This window comes from Paroedura picta, chromosome 1 (genome assembly GCF_049243985.1).
Source record: "Paroedura picta isolate Pp20150507F chromosome 1, Ppicta_v3.0, whole genome shotgun sequence".
In the NCBI taxonomy this organism is placed as follows: domain Eukaryota; kingdom Metazoa; phylum Chordata; class Lepidosauria; order Squamata; family Gekkonidae; genus Paroedura; species Paroedura picta.
In genome coordinates, this window is record NC_135369.1 from 48673241 (window position 1) to 48698236 (window position 24996).

General features: G+C 40.4%; 1 protein-coding gene across 1 annotated transcript in view; it reads left to right on the forward strand.

Annotated features, from left to right (window-relative positions):
- The window catches only part of LRPPRC (leucine rich pentatricopeptide repeat containing), a 151426-nt gene that overhangs the window by 9626 nt on the left and 116804 nt on the right, over window positions 1–24996 (forward strand). The window contains exons 2-11 of the mRNA XM_077337524.1: window positions 11090–11301; window positions 16326–16448; window positions 17100–17221; window positions 17301–17359; window positions 17583–17669; window positions 18657–18783; window positions 19143–19287; window positions 21295–21452; window positions 22479–22584; window positions 22673–22780. Coding sequence (XP_077193639.1) covers window positions 11090–11301; window positions 16326–16448; window positions 17100–17221; window positions 17301–17359; window positions 17583–17669; window positions 18657–18783; window positions 19143–19287; window positions 21295–21452; window positions 22479–22584; window positions 22673–22780 — 1247 coding nt within the window. The remainder of the gene's footprint in view (window positions 1–11089; window positions 11302–16325; window positions 16449–17099; window positions 17222–17300; window positions 17360–17582; window positions 17670–18656; window positions 18784–19142; window positions 19288–21294; window positions 21453–22478; window positions 22585–22672; window positions 22781–24996) is intronic.

Genomic DNA, 24996 nt, shown 5'->3' on the forward strand with positions numbered 1-24996 from the left:
TTTCAATTTTTATTACCTGAGCAATTTCCCAGATTGTTATTGTCCTGGATTATTAATTCTTCCATGTTCAGATGTTAAATTTATAATCAGGATTTCTTTTCAATATTCCATTTCATTTTCTGAGATGGATTTCTTTTTGTAAAGCATTAACAAATGCTTCTTGTATTTTGTTTTTGCTATATGTGGCTTGGTCTCTTTACTTTATGCATTTTATCCCTTTCCTTTTTCCCTTCCTGAGACAGTATGCTAAATATGTTTTGGGTTTAAAATGCTTCTGCTTCAGAAACTAAAAATGCTTCTGCATCAGAATCTTGGATCTCTAGTTGGTTTTTTAATTGTCTCATTTCTGCTAATGTTTCTTTATTAAGATTTTAAAAAACGTTTTAAAATCTTTCTGAAGCAGGGTTTAAGAGTGGCAGTCCATTAAAATAAGTGGACTTAGAAGGATGTGATTTTGCTGAGGATGAGACTGGGTCTTGATGCATGATGTTTGTATATTATTTAAATAACTTGCTCTGGTTTGGTACATGTATTTAGGGTGGTAATTCTATTATGTATGCTTTCCAATCCTGGACTAAAGAACAAAAATCTCAGATTCAGTATGGAGTCAGTATAAAGGTAAAGGTATCCGCTGTGCAAGCACCGAGTCATGTCTGACCCTTGGGATGACGCCCTCTAGTGTTTTCATGGCAGACTCAATACGGGGTGGTCTGCCAGTGCATTCCCCAGGCATTACCGTTTATCCCCCAGCAGCAAGCTGGGTACACATTTTACCGACCTCGGAAGGATGGAAGGCTGAGTCAGCCTTGAGCTGGTTGCTGGGATTGAACTCCCAGCCCCATGGGCAGAGCTTCAGACTGCATGTCTGCTGCCTTACCACTCTGCGCCACAAGAGGCTCTCTATGGAGTCAGTATAGTATACAATGATAATGCAGTAGGGCAGAAGGTTATTTAGAAAAGAGGCTTCTACATTTTATTTCTTTCTTGAGTCACAGTTATTGACTTTAAAGCAATTTCAACTGGGTCCAGATTTAGAAATTGTTGATTAGTTCAAAGTCTGAAGCCATAGTTTTATGCGCAGTGTGTATGTTTGACCACTGAAGAAGGCCATTTAGTTGAAAAACATATGGTCATGTTGCATATTGTCCTTGTTTGAGAATATTGTATAATTTTACTCTGTTTTGAGGTTATCATTTGGGCCAATAAATTGTTTTTAATCATTTTGTAATAAATAAATGTATTCACATAATTGATGATTTTAACGTTTTATGTGGAGAATTTGAATCCTTAGGCCTTAAATTCTGATTTCTTTAATCCTTCGTGTTCTTAATCCTTGTTTTTAGGGGTTAAGTCCCCCCCCCTTGATTGATGTCTTCTGTCCGCTTCTGAAGACTTTAGTTTTGTTTGCCATGCCTCAGTTGTTAATTGCCCCACATCTGCATGGCTCAATAAACAACTCTGCAAGCTCTATAGGCAACAGAAGATTTATTGGAATGTGATACAAAAAACAGGAATTACTAGAGATGTAGATTGACAAAACAATTAAATGTAAATACATTAACATAGGGTGCGAACCACGGCCATACAAAGCATCATTTGACAGTTGACAGTATTACATCACAGGTAGATCCCTAAATAGGTTAAGGTAAACATGACGTTGGTGCCAGCCTGACCCCCTCTCAAGCCTGACGTGATTTAGGCCATCATGCAGAATCTGTCTGTAAGACTCACCAAGCCACTAATGGCACTTAAGGCAAAAAAACAAATTACTTACCATATCACAGCAGCATTACTTACCTTAAGCCTACTTAGACTCTATAACCAAATCCACAAACATTTTGGTCATTCTATTGCCCACTTAAACCTTATAAAATACCTTTCATTATAATTAATACCTAATTAAACAATATACCAGTTCACTCTATAAAAGCATATTTATTTATTTTATTGTATTTACATACCGTCCTCCCTTGCGACTCAGGTTAGTTTACATGAAACATAGGGGGCAGTACAATTCAACAAGTTGAAACAATAGAATGGTAACAATTGTCTCAGCAACCAGTAACAATAATTCAATACACTGGTTCTGACATCACTAGTGACAACGTTGTCAGTTGTGGTCCCATAGGTTGGTCTATGTATGGGAGCAGTTCTTGGGGAGGAATTTCTGGGGGGCCCAGCAGGAGCTGTTAATTCAAGTTGACCTCAACCAAATGCCCTGCAGAAGAGCTCCATTTTTGCAGGCCCTACAGAACTTTGGTATCTCAGATAGGACCCTGATCTCATCAGGGACCTCATTCCACCAGGTGGGGGCCAGGACAGAGAAAGCTCTGGCCCTGGTTGAGATCCAATGCACTTCTTTGAGGCCAGGAATCACTAGCCAGTTGGAAGTGGCAGAGCGTAGCGTTCTTTAAAGGGAATAGACAGTGAAGTGGTCCCTCAGATATATTGTGCTCAGACCGCATATGACCTTAAAGGTGATTACTAAAACCTTAAGTCTGATCCCAAAGTCAACTGGCAACCAGTGCAGTTGTTGGAGGGTGAGTCAGATGCGGGGCATCCACAGTGTTCCTGTGAGAATCCTGGCTGCCGCATTCTGGACCTGTAGATTCTAGATCAAAATTAAGGGTAGGCAGGCATAGAGTGAGTAGAAGTAGCAGAAGTCTAGTCTAGAAGTGACCGTTGCATGAATCACTGTGGCTAGGTCATCTGGGGCCAAGTAGGATACTAGTAGTTTGGCTTGGCGCAGGTGGCAGAATGCCAGCTGCACTACTCTTGTGACCTGTGCGTCCATAGAGAGGGAGGCATCGAGGATCATACCCAAGATCCTGGCAGAGTGAGCCATTGATAGCTGTGTACTGTCCAGGTTGGGCAAACATGTTTCATCACTTGGACCCTTCAAACGACTCTGCTTGAGCCACCTTGTTACTGTTTCCAGACATCTGTCTAAGGCTTCTATTGGAGAATCAGGGCTGTCATCCATTAGGAGAAAGAGCTTGGTATCGTCAGCATATTGATGACATCCCAACCCAGACTTCAGCACTTGCTGAGCAAGAGGGCACATGAAGATGTTAAAGATGTTAAATGAGATTGGAGAGAGGACTGTTCCCTGCGGGACTCCACATGTGAGTTGGTAGTGGCTTGTCGCTCTCCTATTGCTACCTTTTGTCTGCGACCCCGGAGGAAGGCGATCAGCCATTGGAGGGCTGTTCCTCACAAAGCTTTAGGGCTCTGCTGGTAGCAAAGCCCAACGATCTTGTCCATAATTTTTAAAAAATAAATGTCATTGTGTAGGTTTTGTTACATCTACTGTTTATGGATTTGGGCATCAAAGCATTGCTGGATTTGAAACTGATATTTTAACATTTCTGATCTATTAAGTGACAATAGATATTTATTTGCATCTTGATATCCATCAGTCTCCCATGTATCTTATTAGGTTTATTTGGTTTTTGCTGTACTATATAGATTGCCTTTTGCCAGGGCCAATGTTGCTTTAGTGAAGTAATATAACAAGCTTAGCCTGGGTTTGGTTCAGATTACTCTCCAGTAACACTCTCCATAAAGCAAAAAAAGGCTTTGTCGAAGAAATTCAAGAAAAGATTTTAAACATAACACATCTAGTTTTTTAAGAAGATTTTTTAAAAATGATGCAAAAATACAGTAAGATAAATAGGGTATTGACAGTTCTCAAGATGTACATAAATGTCTATTCACATTATAGGTCATAAATAAAATTTTATTTTCAGTTTCAAATTAATTCAAAAGAAATTCCATCTAAACATCCAGAAGAAGTTCCTGACAGAGCGGTTTCTCAGTCGAACAGGCTTCCTCGGGAGGTGGTGGGTTCTCCATCTTTGGAAATTTTTAAACAGAGGCTAGATAGCCATCTGAAGGAGAGGCTGATTGTGTGAAGGATCAAGGGGGTAGCAAGTTACAGTAGATGAGCGATTGGGATGTGAGTGTCCTGCATAATGCAGGGAGTTGGACTAGATGGCCCATGAGGTCCTTTCCAACTCTATGATTCTATGAAATTTGGCACACTATTTTTTATGCTAAATACATTTTTTAAAAAGCTAGATAAATTAGCAGCTCAATTCTTACAGCAACTATTGGTTCTCACAGCTAACACATGGTGTTCCAGAGAATATACTGAGTATCTTCAGGAAGCATGGGTGGGTTGAACAGAGAAAAGTAAGAAATGCAAACGGAGAAGGGGTTGCCCCCTTCTGTCGTAGCCTATACTTATAGAAAAAGCAGGCTATAACCTCCTAACCTTCCCCAACCAGTCATAGGGCTGCCTCCATGGAATATTCTGGACAGGAGCAGGTGCCCCCCCTCCCGATTCATAGGTGAACTGTGTGAGCTAATTAACAGGCTTGTTAGTAATCATCAGTAGGGAGGGAGTGACACCTGCAAAGAATTCAGAGTACAAAAGAATGAAAGCTTAGTTGGGAATTTTCCTCTAAGATGGCTTTTCAACGCAATCAGTGGAGTGAAACCACTCAGCCTCTTTCTCAGTTGCCCTCCTGATATAGTACCACCAGGAACAGCATGAGGGAGGAAATTGGAGCTGTCTCATGGAAAGGGGGAATTGGCAAAAATGATCTTCCCAACAGTTGAAATTTCAATTGAACCCAAATCCAGTTCCTCATCTGTTCAGAACCATGACCAAAGACTTAAATTTCTATTGTGTCCATTAAGTGAAAATGGGATTTAGTTCACATTTGATGAAGAGTTCATTTATTTCAATAAATGAAACAGTAAAATAAATTTTCAGAAAATATAACAGCTTTAACATGGTTTTATCTACCTATGAGAATCAGCACTGCAGCTCTCTTGTATGCTTGACATTCTTATGGAATCTGTATTGTGTGCATTTTCCCAGTATTCAGCAGTGATTTACCAAGTAGATTTCTGCTCCAGAGAGTTTAATGTAGGCTTTCTCAATAAGGGTTTTGTAAAACCTTGGGTTTTTTTTGACAGCCATGGAAGGTTTTCCCAAATGGGTGGGAGTTAGTTAATTATCTGTGTGTGTGTGTACAAAATTAACTCCCACCCATTTGGGAGAACCTTCCATAGCTAAGATCATGTCATCTGCAGCAAAGAAATTAAAAGACGGTTGCTCCTGGGAAGGAAAGCTATGGCAAATCTAGACAGCATCCTAAAAAGCAGAGATATCACCCTGCCAGCAAAAGTGCGTCTAGTCAAGGCTACGGTCTTCCCAGTTGCAATGTATGGCTGTAAAAGTTGGACCATAAGGAAGGCCGGACATCAAAGAATTGAGGCTTTTGAACTATGAACTTTGGACTGCAAGGTGAACAAACTGGTCAGTCCTAGAGGAGATCAGCCTTGACTGCTCTTTAAAAGGCCAGATCCTGAAGATGAAATGCAGATAGAATCATAGAGTTGGAAAGGGCCATACAGGCCATCTAGTCCAACCCCCTGCTCAACGCAGGATCAGCCCTAAGCATGCTTTTCATTTTTCTGACCCAGATGCAGAACTTTACATTTATCTTTATTAAATTGCACCTTGTTCTCATTTGCCCATTTTTCCATTGTGTTCAGATCTCGTTAAACTCTGTCTCTATCTTCCGGAGTATTTGCCAGTCCTCCCAATTTGGTGTCATCTGCAAACTTGATGAGTAGTCCCTCTACCCCCTCATCTAGATCTAGATCATTAATAAATATGTTAAAAAGTACCGGGCCGAGCACCAAGCCCTGAGGTACCCCGCTACTCACCTCCCTCCAGTCTGATGAAACACCATTGACAACAACTCTTTGAGTGCGGTTCTCTAACCAATTCCCTATCCACCTAACTATCTGAAAATCCAGATAGCAGTCCTTCAATTTATCCATCAGAACATCATGGGGAACCCTATCAAAAGCTTTACTAAAATCCAAGTAAACGACATCAACCGAATTTGCCCGATCCAGCAAACCTGTTACTTGGTCAAAAAAGGAAACCAGGTTGGTCTGACAGCACCTTTGGAGACAAATCCATGCTGACTTCCTTGGATCACCAAATTGTCCTCCAGATGTTTGCAGATCACTCCCTTTAATATCTGCTCCATTATCTTCTCCACAACAGAGGTCAGACTCATTGGTCTGTAGTTTCCCGAGTCATCCTTCCTCCCTTTTTTGAAGATCGGAATAACGTTTGCTCTCTTCCAGTCCTCCGGGACATCTCCAGTCCTTAAAGAGGTCCCGAAGATGATGGACACGGGTTCTGCAAGTTCTCTGGAAAGTTCTTTGAGCACTCTCGGGTGCATTTCATCTGGCCCAGGGGATTTGAACTCATCCAGTGCAGCTGAATGCCTCTCGACAACCTCTATCCATGTCAGTCTGCCACCCAGACACTATCCTTTGGCTACTGCCATCTCTAGATGTGCCTAAACCCTTTGACCTGTGGGAAAAAACAGATGTAAAATAGGCGCTAAGCCTTTCTGCTTTCTCTGCATTTTCCGTTAGAGTTTGTCCGTCTGCACTCAACAGTGGGCCTATTGCCTCATTTACTTTACGCTTGTTCCTCACATAACTGAAAAATCTTTTCTTGTTACAATGGGCTTCCCTGGCCAATCTTGGCTCACTCTCAGCTTTGGAGAAGGAAGGACTCCCTGGAGAAGAGCCTAATGCTTGGGGCGATTGAGGGCAAAAGAAGAAGGGGATGACAGAGAATGAGGTGGCTGGCTGGAGTCACTGAAGCAGTCGGTGCGAACTTAAATGGACTCTGGGGAATGGTAGAGGACAGGAGGGCCTGGAGGATCATTGTCCACGGGGTCACGATGGGTTGGACACGACTGTGCAACTAACAACAACAAAATATGTGTGTGTGTGTGCGCGTATCTCCTTATCCACTGTTGTTCCTCTATATATTTATGAAACAGCCTAATGGGTGGGACGTGTCCAGCTGTCCAAGTTGGAATAGGGCCAATCAGGGTGCAGCCAGCTTTCCCTGATTGGCCCTGCCCCTGTAGCTTCCACCCTCCGTCCCTGTACTCTAGCCTTTTTGCTTTCAGACACCTCAGTGCCTGGAGCCAGCAGCAGGTAAGGGAAGAGGGCTCTGGGCAAAGGGTTGTGGTGGAGGGCTTGGTAACGAGAGCCTCTTGGCCTGATAGGCTGGGCTTGCTAACGAGGGCCTTCCAGCCTGCTAACTGCCTGCTAAGGAGCTCTGTCCCGGCCCTGCTAACGAGCTGCCCAGCCCCCACTTGCCCCACTTGATCTGGCTGAGAGCTTCTGCCCATAGCCACCTTAAGCCGCCTGGCTAGGGGCCAGGCAAGGTGGCCCTTTCAAGGCCCCTTCTTAGGAACGGGCTAGTATATTTATAAAATTTGATAAACATTTATCATGATATATGGTCATGTCAATCTAAACCCCCCCCCCCAACATCCAGTGATGGGCCTGGAGGGGTGGGAAGGGAAGGGGCTCCTGGTAGGCATGTACACCACTATGCTTCCCGATGATTGTACGATTTCTGGGGTTTCTCAAAGCCTGAAGAATATTTCATGGGTTTTTCAACGGTAAAAAACGCTGCTTTAAGTTAGGATAGGCGTTCTAGCGATAATGTGGAAGACATTTCACATACAAGGTTTATATAACACTGGCTCAAGGCAGCTCTGATGCTTTCTGTAAAAATAGCCACTTACTGAAACCCTTGAAAAGATTATTTCTTGCTATGCTTGTAACCATTGGTAGAACCTGTCAAACCTTTCCTGGTAGGTTTGTGCATGGTAGTTCACATAGTTCTTTCGAAATATGGTGACATGCTGTTTCCTTTATTTGTAAGGGAGGTTCCATATACATAAGCCTGAGGGTATATAAATGTGAATAAATAAATAAATAACCATTTTCAGAGAATTAGGATTTGGGTAGGTTAAAAGGGCTGGCAGATCCTATGGAGAAAATGACTACTGTAAGATGTTGGTGTCAAATATATTCAGTGTTCTTCAGTTTTCTTTCCCTAACTTCTCCCTCCAAAGGCATTTTAGCATGCAGCTCTTAACCTCCTGGTTTTAATTTATCAACTTGGTTTATATTAACTCGTGTCAAAACTTTCTGCGCTTTTCTGTTTGGATTTGAATCTGTAGTAATAAATGATGCAGCGCTTGGGTTTCCCCTCTTCATTTATCTTTGGTATTTTTAGTCCCTATCCTTATTATTATTATTATTATTATTATTATTATTATTATTATTATTATTATTATTATTATTATTATTATTATGGTTTATTTCCCACCACTCCCCGTAGGCTCGTGGCGGGTCACAATAGTCTTATCCCCATTAAAATACCCATTAAAAGACTTTAAAAACAATCCCAACATGGCGGAAGCTCTCATTATTCCTACCCCCTGCTATCAGAGCAGCAGGGAGGGTGGGGCGAAGATCTAACTTACTAGGTCTGTGGGGGGGGGGAAATGCTGGCACTCATTCGCTGATACCGGCCTCAAACAAAAACCTGGCGGAAGAGCTCCGTCTTGCAGGCTCTGCGGAAAGCTGGTAAATCCCGCAGGGACCGCAGCTCACTCGGGAGCTCAGTCCACCAGGTAGGGGCCAGAACCGAAAAGGCCCTGGCCCTGGTCGAGGCCAGGTGCACTTCTCTAGGTCCAGGAACGTCCAGGAGATTCTCCCCCGCTGAGCGTAAAGCCCTGCGGGGGATATAGGGCAGTAGGCGGTCCCTCAGGTATGTGGGTCCCAACCTGCGTATAGCCTTAAAGCTCAAAATCAGAACCTTGAACCTGATCCGGGCAGCAATTGGCAACCAATGCAGCTGCTTCAGCACAGGCTGGATATGGGCCCTCCAAGGTGTACCAGTGAGGACCCGAGCAGCTGCGTTTTGCACTAGCTGGGGTTTCCAGATCAGAGACTAGGCCGGCATAGAGCGAGTTACAGAAATCTATTCTGGGGGTGACTGTCGCATGGATCACTATAGCCAAGTGGTCAGGGGACAGGTAGGGTGCTAGTAGTCGGGCCTGGCAAAGATAGAAAAACGCCTGACCCGCTACTCTCTTGACCTGAGCCTCCATAATCAGGGAGGCGTTGATGGTCACCCCCCAGATTCCTGGCCTGGGGAGCGATGGTAAGTTGCGCTTTTGCCAGGGTTGGGTAGACGCGCTGTCTGGTCCTGCCCTCTGCCTCCCAGCCACAGGACTTCCGTCTTTGAAGGGTTGAGTTTCAGGGGACTCTGCTCGAACCATTCAGTCACTGCTTCCAAACATCTGGCGAATGGTTCTGGGGCGGAGTCCGGGCGGCCATCCATGAGGAGGTAGAGCTGGGTGTCATCAGCATACTGGTGGCAACCCAGCCCAAAACTCTGTACCAGTTTGGCCAGAGGACGCATAAAGATGTTAAATAATGTGGGGGAGAGGACTGCGCCCTTCGGTACCCCACAAGGGAGTCCATAGGGACGCGAGAACTCTTCCCCCATTGCAACCCTCTGGGTCCGGTTCTGGAGAAAGGAGCGTATCTAGCGCAAGGCTGTGCTCTGTACCCCCGTGCCGGCGAGGCAGTGGATCAGAAGGTCGTGATCCACGATCTCAAAGGCCGCCGATAGGTCCAAAAGGACCAGCACGGCCGACCCGCCTCTGTCCGGCTGGCGACAGATATCATCCAAAAGGGCGACCAACACTGTCTCTACCCTGTGGCCAGAAGCCCGACTGATATGGATCGAGTGCCGAAGTTTCTTCCAAGAATGCCAAGAGCTGATAGCCGCAACCCTCTCCACCACCTTGCCCAGGAACGCCAGATGCAATACTGGGCGGTAGTTGACAGGGTCCTGGGGGTCCAGTATTGATTTTTTTAGGAGAGGGCAAACCACTGCCTCCTTTAGCCACTCAGGAAACTCCCCTGAACTTAGGGAGGAGTTGATGATGTCTCTGAGCTGGCCTCCTATCCCCTGGCCACCTCCCTTGAGGAGCCAGGAAAGGCAGGGGTCAAGGGGGCTAGTGGTCGCCCTAACCGATCCCAGCAACTTGTCCACTTCAGGAAGAGAGAGCCACCTGAAGCCATCAAACCTCACTTTTAGTATACTTTTAGTACTCTTTTAGTATACTTATTAGTATACTTGGTCTTAAGTATACTTTATTTCACAGTCTATTGTTAACTTGGAATTCTTCTAATTTGCTTTAATTATGTTCAGAATTCAGAATTCCCATATGTCCATTTCACAACTATGGCTTTTAACTTGCCATCATCTGGGAATTTTTAGCTGTTCGTGGACTGCATGGGTGTAGATTGGGGTACAAAACTTTTCTGAGCCTGTGGACACTTTTGAGATATGATGCTGAATACACCCAAAATGTCTGCTGTAGGAGACAGAGCCAAATGCAGTATCTCCCTCTGCCCTTGATTTGCAAAAGAATCACTGAATACATGAAGCTTCCTTATTCAGAATCTAGCCATTTGTCTGTTAGTATTATCTGTATTTCAGCAGATCTAATCATTGGGAGGACAGGAGGCCTAGAGAAGCAGGAGGTGGCTTCTGCTGCTGAACACATCTCCCTTCATGCCACAGCCCAGCTCCCTGGACTCTTAAGACTAGAGTAAATGCCATCTCTCTGCTTTGCAGAAGAACCTCATGGTAACAGTTTTTCAGGCATGAAAGGGAGTAGACTTATGGAAAACCTTTCATGTGAATGAGGACAGCCAATATCATGTCCTGCCTTATAATGGACCCACACACTCTCTGAAAGTCTTGCCAGGCACCAGAAGAAGTAGTGGTTGGTGCTATCCTGGGTAACCTTGGTGTGGATCTTGAAGTCTTATTTTTAGGGTTAGTGTTCCTGGGACATTGAATCACCTTTCAACATGTACTAGCACACTTGTTCATCTTGTCCTTTGATCAGGCATCTAGTGGTTTGCTAGTTTTGAGGATTTAATGATATATTATCATTTTAGATATGATGATATAGGAATTAGTAGCTGTGGTAATATATTAACTCAGAAGCAATAGTGAGAATGGTATCATTAACAAGGGATCGTAAAAGTACAATGGATTAAGTCTGCGATTTACAATCAAATAATAATTGTAATGAAATCTTTGTCAATGTGACTGTTTTCAGCATTTTCCTGTTCTACATTTCTTGTTCTACAGACATCTGGTCTCCCAGACAAGACTTTTCACAATTGCAGCAAAAGAGATACAAGAGAAAGGAGATACTCAAGAACAACCAGCTTCATCTGTTCGAATGAAGCAAGCCCAGTATTTCGACTGGGCCTTCAACAAACTGGATAGTTCTATCAGAAGAACTGGCCGCATCACAAGAACTCTTCTATTAAAAATATTCCATGATGTGTGCAGAACAGGTAGAATTACTTTCTGCTGTATATTTCAATTGCTTTGAACTGTGGAATAAATAGGAATGTTTAAAGTTAATTTAAAAAATGAAATGACCCAATCTTAATGCTGGTGGTGGAAAGTGCTGTCAAGTCACAGCTGACATAGGGTGATTCTGTGGGGTTTTCAAGGCAAGAGTAGTCCAAAGGCGGTTGCCATTGCCTGCCTCCATGTCATGACCCTGATATTCCTTGATAGTCTCCCATCCAAATACTCCCTGGGACTGACTCTGCTTTGGTTCCGATATCTGATGAGATCAGGCTAGCCTGGGCATTTTAGATCAGGGCACCCAATCTAGTAAAAAATGCCATGTAAGACATTTATATTTTATATGATTTCCCTTCAACAGAAGCAATTTGATATGCCCAGAGGCAGCTTGTAGGGATAGATAAAATTAAAGTGGGCCATATGGGAGCTACTTGCAGTGAGCTCTCCATTAGCAAAAAAAATACTGGCACTTATTTAACCCTTCATGGAGGCAACTTTGGGCCAGTTGCATACTGTCAATCCTACCTCCCTCACAAGGTTGTGGTGAGGATAAGATGGAGGAGGGGGCAAGTATGTAAGCTGCTTCGACCCCCCATTGGGGAGAAAGGCAGGGTGTAAATGGTGTAAATATAGTAATAATTTAAAGGGACCGCATTGTAACTTTCTAATGTCCCTTCTAATCCATAAGTAGCCAGACAATGTAATTCTCTTTTAAAATGTTAGATTTTATTCTTTTTCTTTCTACCCATTTCATATTTAGCATATATTGCATTGAAAATAATTTCCATATAGGTAAGCAGTTGGTATGGGTAACCCTTTTGCACGTATGTTTTACGTTCAAAAGGTTTTATGACCTCCGTTCTGTTGTAATGTTGGAGGTTTTTTTTTTAAAGCTATCGAGATCGGCAAATTGATCAATTCTAGACCACCACATGTTGTAGACAGTTTTTCCTGTGATAACTTAAATGCAAATATACACAAAATTGGTGACTAGGGATAATTCCTTGACACCCCAGTCAGGGGTAGTCAAACTGCGGCCCTCCAGATGTCCATGGACTGGTAGGGATGCTGGCAGGGACTCATGGGAATTGTAGTCTATGGGCATCTGGAGACCCGCAGTTTGACTACCCCTGCTCCAGATCATAAGAGATTGTCCAGTATCTTCTATTGTACATAATTAGAGATTAACATATAGGGTTGCTGTGTGAGGTTATGACTATATATACCGGCAGTGCTGATTCTGTCAATTCATTCTGACAGTTAAATGTAGTGTTGCTTAAAGCAGAGTTTTGTTTGGTTACCTGCTTTTTCTGTTCTCCCAAGTCTGATGTATATTTTAAATTTTTCAAATAGTGGACATTATACATCAGGAACTAGAGCTTCCTTTCATGCCACACATGCTCAATCGTCTGCTATAAACTTTATATGCTAGAACACACACACATGTATACAGGCATTCATATGCTGGGATTGCAAGTGCAAAACAAGTTCAGCTTGGTCTGCATGCAATTACCATGATACTAGAATCTCAGCACTAAAATTGTTAGCACACGTGTATCATTAGCTATAGAGTTATGAAAATTTTGGCAATTTTTGAGCCATGAAATTAAAAAAAACACAGGCAATGTGGAGAAAATCAATGTCTTATATGAATTTTGGGTGTATTTTTTTGGGTTGCTTTCTCATAGTTACCCTTTCATTAAGCCTTAACTAGTCTTTAGATATTTTGCTTCACATATGCAGTATTCTGAAACAAGCAACTAGTTCCCCCAAGCCAGTTCTGTCGATGACACAAAGAACATAATAGTTCCCCCAAACCATGTAAAAGTTTTGTTGACACACAAAGAATATAATATGGTGATTTATACGTAATGACTAACCATTACATCATTGAGCCTTAGGCTTGCATGCCTCTTTTCTCCTTCCCCCCAGCACCAGTTAATTATTTTCTCTTCAAGCTGCTACTAATGGTTTGTTCTTGCCATCCAAATCAGAAGTGCAAGATACTGATAGAAGCTGGTTTCCAACCAGCAAACTGTGATTTGTGCCCAAGTGGAAATTGTTAAATTAATCTCAGCATGGAGAAGAGGAGCACAAATTTTTGATTCATTGTACCAAAGCATTATATGGCATTACGTTAAAACTAGAGGGGACAGCTTTGTTCAAATATATCTCACCAAATGTGCATTAATAAATGCCTATAAATAGGGGTGTGGCTAAAGATGTCGTCCTGAGAGGGTGGCAGGGCATCTGCTCTGCTATCTCTGAAGCCTGACAGGGGTCAATTGTGCAAGCAATTGGCAGAAAAGAGGAGGGGTACGCAAACCCCACCTCACCTTTCTACCCAGGAAGTTCTTGGGGCCGTCTCCAATCCTTTAGGGAGTATATCTCCCTGGATTATAGGCTGTCAGCGTTCCAGGTCCAGAGGACGACTGCCATTTTCTACCTCGGACTTTCTTTTCTTTCTTTAATCTTAAAGTATCTGCTTCAACCCTACATGTTGATTTACCCCAAATGAACGCTTTGAACTGAGGGGAGGACATCGGCTGAGTTCCAAAACATCATTTACTGCAAGTATCTCTCGCTTTTTTTTTTCTCTGTCTCTCTTCCTGCATCAAAGCCCTTTGTTTCCCCCCTCCTCTTACTCTGCTCTGCCCGAAGCCACCTCGTTAAGAGGCAGGCTAATTCTCCTAACTAAGCAGAAGAAGGACTCAAATCAACTCGAATTAATTGGCAAAAGCTCTTATTGTAATTGTTTTGGTTTTCGAAGATAAGATAAGCTGTGAATGGGAAAATCTCACGAGAACTCTGTGCCAGCACGAGAATCTCTGCCTTCAATACGTCATATGCCTGTACCGGAACATTAGAGGATAAAACAGAGGACCTCTACTGGCCACTTGTAAAATTGTTTGGGGCCGGTTTTTTTTTAAAGTCAAAATCATGTCTATGTTAAAAAGATTGGCTCATCTAATAGAGATACAAACCCAAGATTACAAAGTATTTTTAGATGGATTGATCAAAAATATCTCCAAGGAGATCCAAGATGGCAAGGAAGAAGTCTTCAATAGGAATGATGGATCAATAACAGTGACTGATGACAGCTTTAAACAAGGTGGAAAACCAACAGCAGAAGAGAAATTTGAAATTCATATCTTCAAGGAGATCCAAGATGCCAAGGAAGACGTCTTTAACAGGAATAATGGATCAATAACAGTGGCTGATGACAGCTCTAAACAAGGTGGAAAACCAACAGTAGAAGAGAAATCTGAAATTCTGGAGACGGAAAATGGGATGCCGGAGTTCTGCAGCCCAGATAAGGACACCCTTTTTAAAAAGACATACAGCCATCTCAAAGCAACAGTGTACAAAAATCAATCAAAAGAAATATGGATCTGCAGTGAAAGTAACCGATTTAAAGGATCTCTCTGGGGGGGAAATTGTATTGATACTGGAGTCCAGGAGGTGCAACGGCCTCAAGATTTATCGATGCATATTCTGCGGGAAAGAGTACAACTGCACTTTCTACGCCAAAGGCCAATGGGACAGAATATAATTTTACGGGAACGACAAGATGTAGCAAGCCTCGAGATGAGACCCCCTTAAGAAGACCGAAAGCTCATATTGTTTTATGTTTAATGTTATACTGTATTCTATATTTCCATTTTTATGAAAAAGGGGAAGCAGTGTCTCTTTCTCTCTTGTTTTTTTTTGTCTCTTTTCTTTTGTAGGCATATAGGTAATATAATCATTAGTGCTGAAAATGTAAAATGGGGTTCCCGCCCCCTTATTTTTTCTTTCTTCTATTAGGGTATTGTCCTAGGACTAAAGCCTACACTGACTTGTAGAAAATGTTTAATGTTAAGCTTTCAACTTAAATCTGAAAATATATCTGTCAGGATGGTTCTTAGAATGGGTCAAGCATAAATTGTTTTGTAGATGTATCAGAACCAAGGATAAGGAGAAGCTATAGAAGACTGAAAGCTTATATTGTTCTATGTTTAATGTTAAGCATTTAATCTAAACCTGGAAATCTTATTATTCTCTGTATTAACTACATATACTGTATCCTACATTGCTATTTTTATGAAAAAGGGGAAGCAGTGCCTTTTTTCTCTCTTGTTTCTTTTTCTTAGTAGGCATATAGGTAATATAATCGTTAGCGTTGGAAATATAAAATGGGGCTTTCCCCCCTTATTATTATTTTTTTTTATTGGTGTATTGTTATAGGGCCAAAGCTCATATTGATCTGTAGAAAATGCAAAGCTCTCAACTTATACCTGTCAGGATGGCTCTTAGAATGGGTCAAGTATAAATGGTTTGTAGATGTATCTGTATTAAGGATAAGGAGAAATTATGAAATCCTTTTGTAATTTTTTTTCTTTGTACATCTTTAAGGCAAAGCCCTACTTTCCTCTCCCTTCATCAGGGTATTGATACAGGGCCAAAACTCATACTGTGCTATAAGAAATGTTTAATGTTAAGCATCTAACTCAAACCTAGAAATATCTGCTAGGATAGCTCTTAGATTGTATCAAGCAGTTAATGTGAGGTCTACGATCTCACAAGTAAGTTGATTAATAATAACTTTTCTTTTGTATATCTAAACAGGCCTTTTTTTAATGTAGTGGAAATGTGGATGGCTCTTAGACTCATGGCTCTTAGAGTTTTGGGCAAAAGTTTATATCACTGTGGAGTCAATGTGGGGTCGTATATTCTCAAATGATGATTATATTTCTATCTTTATGAAAATAAAAAAAATCATTATAAAAAAAAAAATAAAAAAAAAAAATAAATGCCTATAAATAGAAATGTTTCTGGCCATCCAAGTGGGCCAGAAGCTTGAGCTAGAGCTGCTGCTTTTATTGCCCACTGCTAAGGGACAATGTGGATGCTTTGACCTCAAGTTTATAAAGCTAAGCTAGATCTAGAGTTTTAAAAGTTTAAGTCATAGATTAATTCAGTGGCCTGCTTATAGTATTTCATTAAATATATTGTTCCATTTCAGGGTATCCAAGTAGTAACCAGGCCCTGTTGCTCTTGAGAAGCTGTGGTTCCTTGTTGCCTGAGCTGCATCCACAAGATCGAACCGAACTTGTCCACACCATATGGACCAAGCTAAAAGATCTGGGTATGACTACTCTGCTTTGGACGGAAAATATATGGCTGTTTTAATTCTTGGTATATTCTTATTAGATAAAAGTTAATGGGATTTTAGTGATACTGTAATATATTGTATTCAGCTCTTCTGTGCCTGCATTTTTTTATTCTGAGAGCTATGCTGACATCTAGGGGTGCTTTTAGCAAAACTAAGTCTTTTTGTTGTTCAAGTAAAAAGTTAACATATTGAGGAGCTTAGTTGAATGCAGTTTTATATGTCACTAAATCATTAGATGAATTTTTGTGCAATAGCTGGGGGGCAGTTAATACTACTAGTAATAGTTCTAGCAATAGTAAAAGTTCATAAGGTTCTCTTAGGAAGTAAATCTTTGATATCAAGCATAAAATATGTCATCTTGAAATCACTCAATAACATGACGTTTTCCGTCATTGTAAATTTATCATGCAGTATGTTGAAATACCTTTAGTCAGCATGAATGTTTCAGGATTTGAATTACAAGAATTCTCACTATGGGAGCTTGCTAGATGCAACTGCATACATTTCCAGACAGTTCACTGTCTCAATTTCTGTATTTGTCATTGTGTTTATAATCTTTGTTGTGTCCAATTATTTTATCATATCGAGTCTGAATTATTCTTGTATTTTATAATTTTTCTTTAGGTGTTGTCTATGATGTAAGCCATTACAATGCTTTGCTTAAAGTCTACCTTCAGAACGAACACACATTCTCTCCAACTGAATTTTTAACAAAAATGGAAGATGCTAATATTCAGCCCAATCGAGTAAGTGTTTCATAACTGCATCATACATTTCTTACTAGTATTGATAAATAGCATTTTTAATTTTCACTTTGTTTTGCAGGTCACGTATCAGCGACTGATTTCTTCCTATTGCAATAAGGGAGATATTGATGGCGCCAGGTAGTATTTAAATATTTTACAGCTTAAATACACCTTAAAGATGTTAAACTTGAAATCAAATCTAAAATTTGTGAGCTGTGTCAAATAGATAACATGCAGTATTGCAGATCTTCAGAATTAACCCTCTATGTAAATACTTATCAATTCAGAATATAAAATGCAATATTGGTTTTCTTATATGTTCCAAAGAAGAATATAGATGACTTTGTTTTTCATTCTACAGCCAGATTCTTGGTTTCATGAAGAGTAAAGAACTCCCAATCACAGAAACTGTGTTCAGTACGCTTGTGACAGGCCATGCAAGATCTGGGTAATAATTTTCTGCTTCATATTAATGGAATGTAATTATACAGTATGAAACCATGTATATTATTTAGAGATCTGGTCATACAAATTTCTTAAGGTTGTACAGTTTCTTGTTTTGCTACCTGTCTGCTGTGGAGGTATTGTGTCCTCACAGGACTTCTGAGGCAGACACTTTGTTTTCTTATGATTTACCAACCTTTTGGAACAGCCCTTTTTGTCTAGTTCTTTTCTTTTTCTTATTCTGCAAGTAACAGTCCCTAGGTACAATCTTGCCAGTCTTTTTTCTTTGTTTGATCTCCTATTTTTTTCTGCAGCTGTTTTATTGAAACAGCAAAATTTCATATTGGATAAAATATTTTCACTAGCTGCCTGTTTGGGTTTTTTGTTGTTGCTGTTGTTGTTTATTTTGGAAGCTTTTGTTTTGGTTTTTTTGCACCCAGTTTGCTGGCTTAAATGTATGGAACACTACCCAGCTGTGGTCCTGGTTACTTATCACCCTGCCCCTGGACATTGATTTTCTCTGTCTCTTCCCTTGCCCCAGCCTTCTGCATTGAAGTAAGCAGTCATGTGGTATAGAGTCCTCACAGTGGCTGCTCTTCAGTTTTGTAGTGGCCTCCCTCTCTCCCTAAAATTGGATGTCATCATGGGGTCTTCCACATCTAAGCCAAGACTTTTTTTTCTCTCAACTGGCTTTTAATAGATTTTAAAAGATTTGTCCCCCTCTCCCCACACCCTCCGTAACTTTGTCTTGGCTTGTACCAGGTTGTTTAGCCTATGAAATATTTTTTGTGGTGCTGTTTTAAAATATAATAGATTCAGTGTCTGTGAGCCACATCAAGTACTTTGCTGGAGAAGCAGGATAAAAATGTTTTAGATAGAATGGGAAGGAGTGAAGTAAGCTTGATTCGTACTTAATGTTTGTATTATTGTTGTATTATTAATGTTGGTGTGTATATCTCTGAAATATGTTTTTTTTCACTAAAATATTTAGAGATATAGGTAACGCAGAAAATATCCTTTCCGTGATGAACGATGCGGGAATTGAACCTGGTCCAGATACTTATGTCTCGTTACTGAATGCCTATGCGGAGAAAGGTGACATAAACAAAATAGAAAAGGTAATAGACATGGCTTCATAGCTGTTCTTCTGCCTAAAATCAGCATTGTAATCACCACTTTGAAGGAGCATACTTGCTATTTGAGGGGGGATCTCTGTCACTGTGTTGTAATTCCAATGAATAGCTTTTGGAATACATCCCAGAGATGTTTGCAGGAAATTATAAAAACTTAATATCAGTACAGTTTTTCTGTGAACCAGATCACTCTACGTTCCATCCCTTTGGGCATATCCTTTTCAGAGGAGACAATCCAAGTGCCTTCTTGTAGACCGGAATGTTATATTGTGGTGATTATAGAATTATAATGATAATAATGAGCTGTGAAGGTATTTAATATTATATTTGTTCTGCTGTTCCAGACACTAGAAAAGATTGAAAACACTGATAATCAGCTTTTGGACAGGGACTTGATGAGCATCATTAATACTCTTGCTAAGTCTGGGTATCCTCAATATGTGCAAAATATTTTGGAGAAGATGAAATGTGACAGAGGATACATTCCAGGTAATAATTCAAGAAAGTATGCTCAGTATATTATTCTGTTTACAGCTGCTTAATGGCAATTTACTTTATTTGTTAAGTTCAGGTAAAAAACGTTGAACATAAAATAGCACTTTTGTATTATTGTTAATTCATAAAAATGTGGTGCAGTGTTGAATAAATGCTTTTATTGAACTTGTCTAAGTTTATAAAATCTTCATAAACTTATTTTATTTGTAGCTTAATCATGACCATGATTTATTTAGTCTTGGCAGTATTAAAATGTAGGAACCTAAACAATTGCAAACTGTTTTATGATTTTGCAACATATGAGAATAAATAGGCACAATACGTACTAAGTAATTGTTTTTTTTCTCTAATTTTCTGTAGTTATGTGACAATCTGGTTTTCTTGCACTATCAGCATTCTTGAGTTGTCCTAAATTGCTTATCTTTGAGTTTCCATGTTAGCAATGCTTAATGTCTCAATGAAAACTATAAGAATAAGTGATATACTCAGCCACAAGACTTGGTGATTTACACACACACACATTATTATTATTATTATTATTATTATTATTATTATTATTATTATTATTATTATTATTATTATTATTATTATTATTATTATTATTATTATTATTATCCCGCGTCCCCCAGGAGGCTCAAGGCGGGTCACATAAAAACCAATCCCCTAAAACAATAAAAGCACAATAAAACATAATAAAATTAATACAAAAGTTAAGACAAGAATGGCAGCAAAATTCAATATAACTAACCCAATTCCACACCCATTAGGAAGGGAAAGGGAGGGGCCAGATGACAGACGCAACCGTCACATTTGTGAAGGGGGCTAGATCTTCTTACCGCCCGGCCTCAACTATAAGCCTGGCGGAAGAGCTCTGTCTTGCAGACCCTGCGGAATGATGACAATTCCCGCTGGGCCCGCAGCTCTTCTGGGAGCTCATTCCACCAGATTGGGGCCAGGACCGAAAAGGCCCTGGCCCTGGTCGAGGCCAGGCAAGCTTCTTTGGGACCGGGAATGACCAATAGGTTAGCCCCCGCAGAGCGTAAGGCCCTGCGGGGGGCATAGGGCAATAGGCGGTCCCTCATATACATTGGGCCCAGACCACAGATGGCCTTGAAGGTCAAAACCAAAACCTTGAACCTGATCCAGAAGATAACCGGTAGCCAGTGCAGCTGCCTCAGCAGTGGCTGGATATGTGCCCTCCAAGATGTAGCAGCCACATTTTGGACCAGTTGCAGTTTCCGGATCAAGCCCAAAGGCATGCCAGTGTAGAGCGAATTACAGAAATCTAATCTGGAGGTGTCCGTCGCATGGATCACTGTAGCCAAGTGTTCAGAGGACAGATAGGGCGCTAGTAGCCGAGCCTGGCGGAGATGGAAAAATGCCTGGCCAGCTACCTCTTTGACCTGTGCTTCGAGTGTTAGTGAGGCATCCATGGTCACCCCCAGGTTTCTGGCCTGAGACGTGATCTTAAATGGCATCCCGGCCAGAGAGGGCAAGCGCGCTTCCTGGTCTGCTCCCCTACGACCCAACCACAGGACCTCTGTCTTGGAGGGGTTGAGTTTCAGGCAACTCTGCTCGAGCCATCCACTGCTTCCAAACATCTGGTGAATGGTTCCAGGGGAGAGTCCGGGCGGCCATCCATGAGGAGAAAGAGCTGAGTGTCATCAGCATACTGATGGCAACCCAGCCCATAACTCCGCACCAGTTGAGCCAGAAGGTGCATAAAGATGTTAATTTGATAAATGTTTATTGCATTCACCTATTGTCCATGATGTCATCATATCTGGAATATAGTTGTTTCCTTATTTGCTGTGATTTGCTTCATGAATTTACACCCAAAAGTATATTAAGTCTGCAGTAATTTACCTATGGGTAAGCCTATTGTCTACAGTGGGACTTGTTTTAGTAAACATGCTATAAGGGCTTTAAAGATTTTTAAATCCACAGTGACTCTCTCAAGAGCCTTTTATAATGATATATTTTCTTCAATTAAAAATTTAGATGCTATGAATCTTAGTCTCAGCTTAATTACAGAAGGCTTAGAAGACACAGCTTTTCAAATTCTGAAGTCATTTCCCACAATGTCATTGGATGCCCAGGATGGAAATGATACAGACCGTGGCAACTTTTTTTTACGGCATTGTGTAAATATGGGAAAGGTATGTGAAATTATTATTATTATCATTATCATTATCATCATCATTATTATCATTATTATCATTTCAATTTATTAACCACCACTCCCGGGTGGCTCATAGCAATTTACAAAAGTCCAGCTTAAAACCCATTAAAATGGACTACCACAACATCCACAACACAACAATCACAGCAGCAAAATGGCGGAACCCTCAACCCCTCCCTACCCTTCTATGAGAAGGAGGAGAAAGGAGAGACAAGTCAGAAATTATATTCGTTGTTGGCATCAGGGGAACCCCAGTTGCTCTTCCTGCACTAACCCAGCCTCGACCATAGACCTAGTGGAAGAGCTTTGTTTTGCAGGCCCTGCGGAAGATGGAAAGGTCCCTGCGGACCTATAATGGATTTTTAAATTATTATTTTATTAGTTTACAGAACCTGTAAACTAATGGTCTGGAGAGCAGTGAGGTGCAGTAGGACTTGGAGACCTGGGTCGAAATCCTCCCTCAGCCATGAAGCTCATAGGTCATCATAAAGCTCCCTCCTTCCTATGCATGGTTCTAAAGAGAGCTTGTAACAATATGCTTCTGGTAAACATTCTTCCTTCTGGTAAACATTCTTTTTCATTAAAAAAATCTGTTGCTGCTCATTTGGAGCATACACTTTTTAAATCTTAACTCCTTTGACTGCTAGGTGAATAGTTCTGTAGTGACTACATTGCTTCTCTTCAGAACTAGAAGTTACTCTAATGTGGAGTTCTGGGCACTGACAATCTTTTCTGTGGCTAGCCTGTCCAACATCATTAGTATCTGGCTTCCTGGTGCTGACTTTGCGATTTCTTATTAAGCCTTCTCTGCCAGCTGGCTCCTTGTCATGCAGTTGTTATTGGTAAAACTTGGCCATGGATGTGGATCTGCTTGGGGGAATTTGTTGGGTTTTGTAAAAAGAGACAGTATTTGCTTCTAAAGAGTAATTGAAGCAGCCTTTTCCCTCTGTCAGTTGACTAGTGATATATCGTGTTAAATTGTTAAATCTTAATTTCCTTCTAGCCAGCAGCAAAGCTGAAACAATTCTGTGATGAGTTGAAAGAAGACAACCTTCATGGTACACCCCTACAGTTTACTCTGCACAGTGCATTGGAGTTAAAGAAAGAGGGTACTTTAAAAATTACCTCCAAGATTTGTTCAGCAAATTTTCTGCTTGGTCTCCTGTTTTTTAACCCTGTTTTTTTCTGTCTTTTTAGCTCTAGCAATTGACCTGATGAAGATAATGAAAAAAGAAGGCTTACCTATCAGACCTCACTATTTCTGGCCATTGCTGACTAAACACAAGAAAACAAAAAATGTTCAAGGTTAGTTTTCCCAGTTATATCCCTGATTAATGTTTTAATGCACAAGCTCTGTAGTCGAGAATAAATCTGAAGACTAGAAGAATTATTTACCCACGTTACAATACAAGCAGCCTCCTAAAAGCACCATATTGTTGTGGATGCAGAAATCTATCTTTTGCAAAGGTTTTTTTTTATTGTTGCTTTATTATGCCATTGCATTAATATTCTTAAACATAGAGTTTGACAATGAGTGAGAATTGTTTTTGTTCAATTGTTGCCAAGGTTCTTGATGAGTTAGTGTATCCTTGGCTGTATGTGTGTCTGATCTTCTATTCTTGAAAGACATTGATACTGCAAACAAAAGAATCTTCTAAAAAATCAGGTACATTGTGCAGCGTTGGTGTAAAAGTTGAAAAAATGGAGATGAGAGTTTTTTACTCCTGTACAGTGATAATTTAAATGTGAGCTTAGTTACAGTAATAAAGGTAAAAAACCACCATTGTTGAATGAGCGATCATGACCTGACAGCACGCTGATTGAAGGTCTGAAATGTTCAATCTCCAGATTTTTAAGTAGGTTTAAGCATTTAGCACACACTTTTCCCTGTTACACATGGGGATGTCTATAGGATATGAATAAGAATTGAACAAATATTAAATTTTAAAGTACAATATCTAATTCTTTGGTTTGCATTACTGGTAATTCAGAAAGAGTGGTCTCATAAAAAGATGCTTTTAACAGAAGTACTTCCCCCTTGGGGAAATTAAAAACTGTCTTTTTCATCTTATCTCACAGTATAATGTGCTTTAGAATGAGATGCAGAGTTGTTAGTGTGACATTGGGTGACAAACAAAATGCACAAACAACAAAAAAGTGCTTTTAGCAGGCTTCATATTGCAATTTTATTTTAAATATACAGTCACGTTCCAGTTTAGAAGAAATGCTGAAACAAGTATTCCCTAATTGTTTCTGGCTATAAATGTGTGTCAACCCCTTTTAGAGAAACCTTTAAAAAAACAATATTCTGTTCTTGTTAACTCTCTAGGTCCCTGATGATACTTTTGAGTACTTCTCAAGTTGTCTCTGAGTAGAGTTTCAATACTGGAACATTATCATAAGTACCGTAAAAACCCAAAGTATTGCTGAAATAGACTTTGGTTCATAATATTTATTAAAAGTTCTATAATATCCATGGAAAAAATGGTTTTGAATATATATAGATGTTTACATGCAAAGAAATGTTTTTCTGTTACCTAACAAAATGCTTTAGCTCTTGCTTGGTAGACTCAGGACATGGAAGCATTTGTACAGCTGTTGGAGAGGAGAGTGACAAGGACAAACAAGGAAGGATTTAATCTTCAGTGGTTGTTGGGGCAATGGTGAACTTATTCATGTTACAAGTCTGTCCTTACCCCCAGAAGCCCCAAAAATAGCAGCTGACGATACAGGAGGAGGGAATAATGAAGGTTCAGCCAACTTACAGAAAAATCTTTTTCTATGAATGAATGTTCTGCTCATGAAAGTTCCATAATGAATCTGGGAAAACGTTTCACTTGAACTCGCAGCTATGAAAGACAAGTGTGAAAGCTCCAGCTGTGCATACCAGGAACATCTAATACTCTTTTAGCTATTCAGTGTTCCTTAATGTATGAGCTTTGAGCATTGCATTCAGCGTAGTGTCATCGATGTAAATGTTCTTCCTTCTGACAGGTTTAATGCATATTGTTGTCCACTGCTATTTTGATGATAGAATTAACATGTATGATATATCACAGGAAATGGTGGAATGAAACCCAGCTTGTGAAATGGGAAGCTGAAAAATTTGAGGAATATCATAAAATATATACAAATTTGATTTACCGAGAGAGTAGCGGACAAAAGGATTTTGAATTTAAATCCGGGTTGACACTGCAAGCAAATTTTGCAAGATTGTTAGAACATCTGAAAAAGTGGTTGTTTTTCTAATTTAGCAAAATTTGAAAAGATAAGGTAATTAAACTCCTGTTGTGGTATACTTCCTTTAAAAAGAACAAAAATATTTGTTTTATGTACAGGTCCTTCCCAGCATTCAGGTTTGGATTTTATGTGAAAACCAACAATGTTCCTCTTTAAATCTTATTACTTGCCAGAAAGAGATCCACAAGGTAGAATTCCAACTCAAAAAGAAAGTAGGCCTTCATAGGTATGAAGCCATAGGTATTAATCTGCCATACTGTCTATTTAGACAGGGACCACAA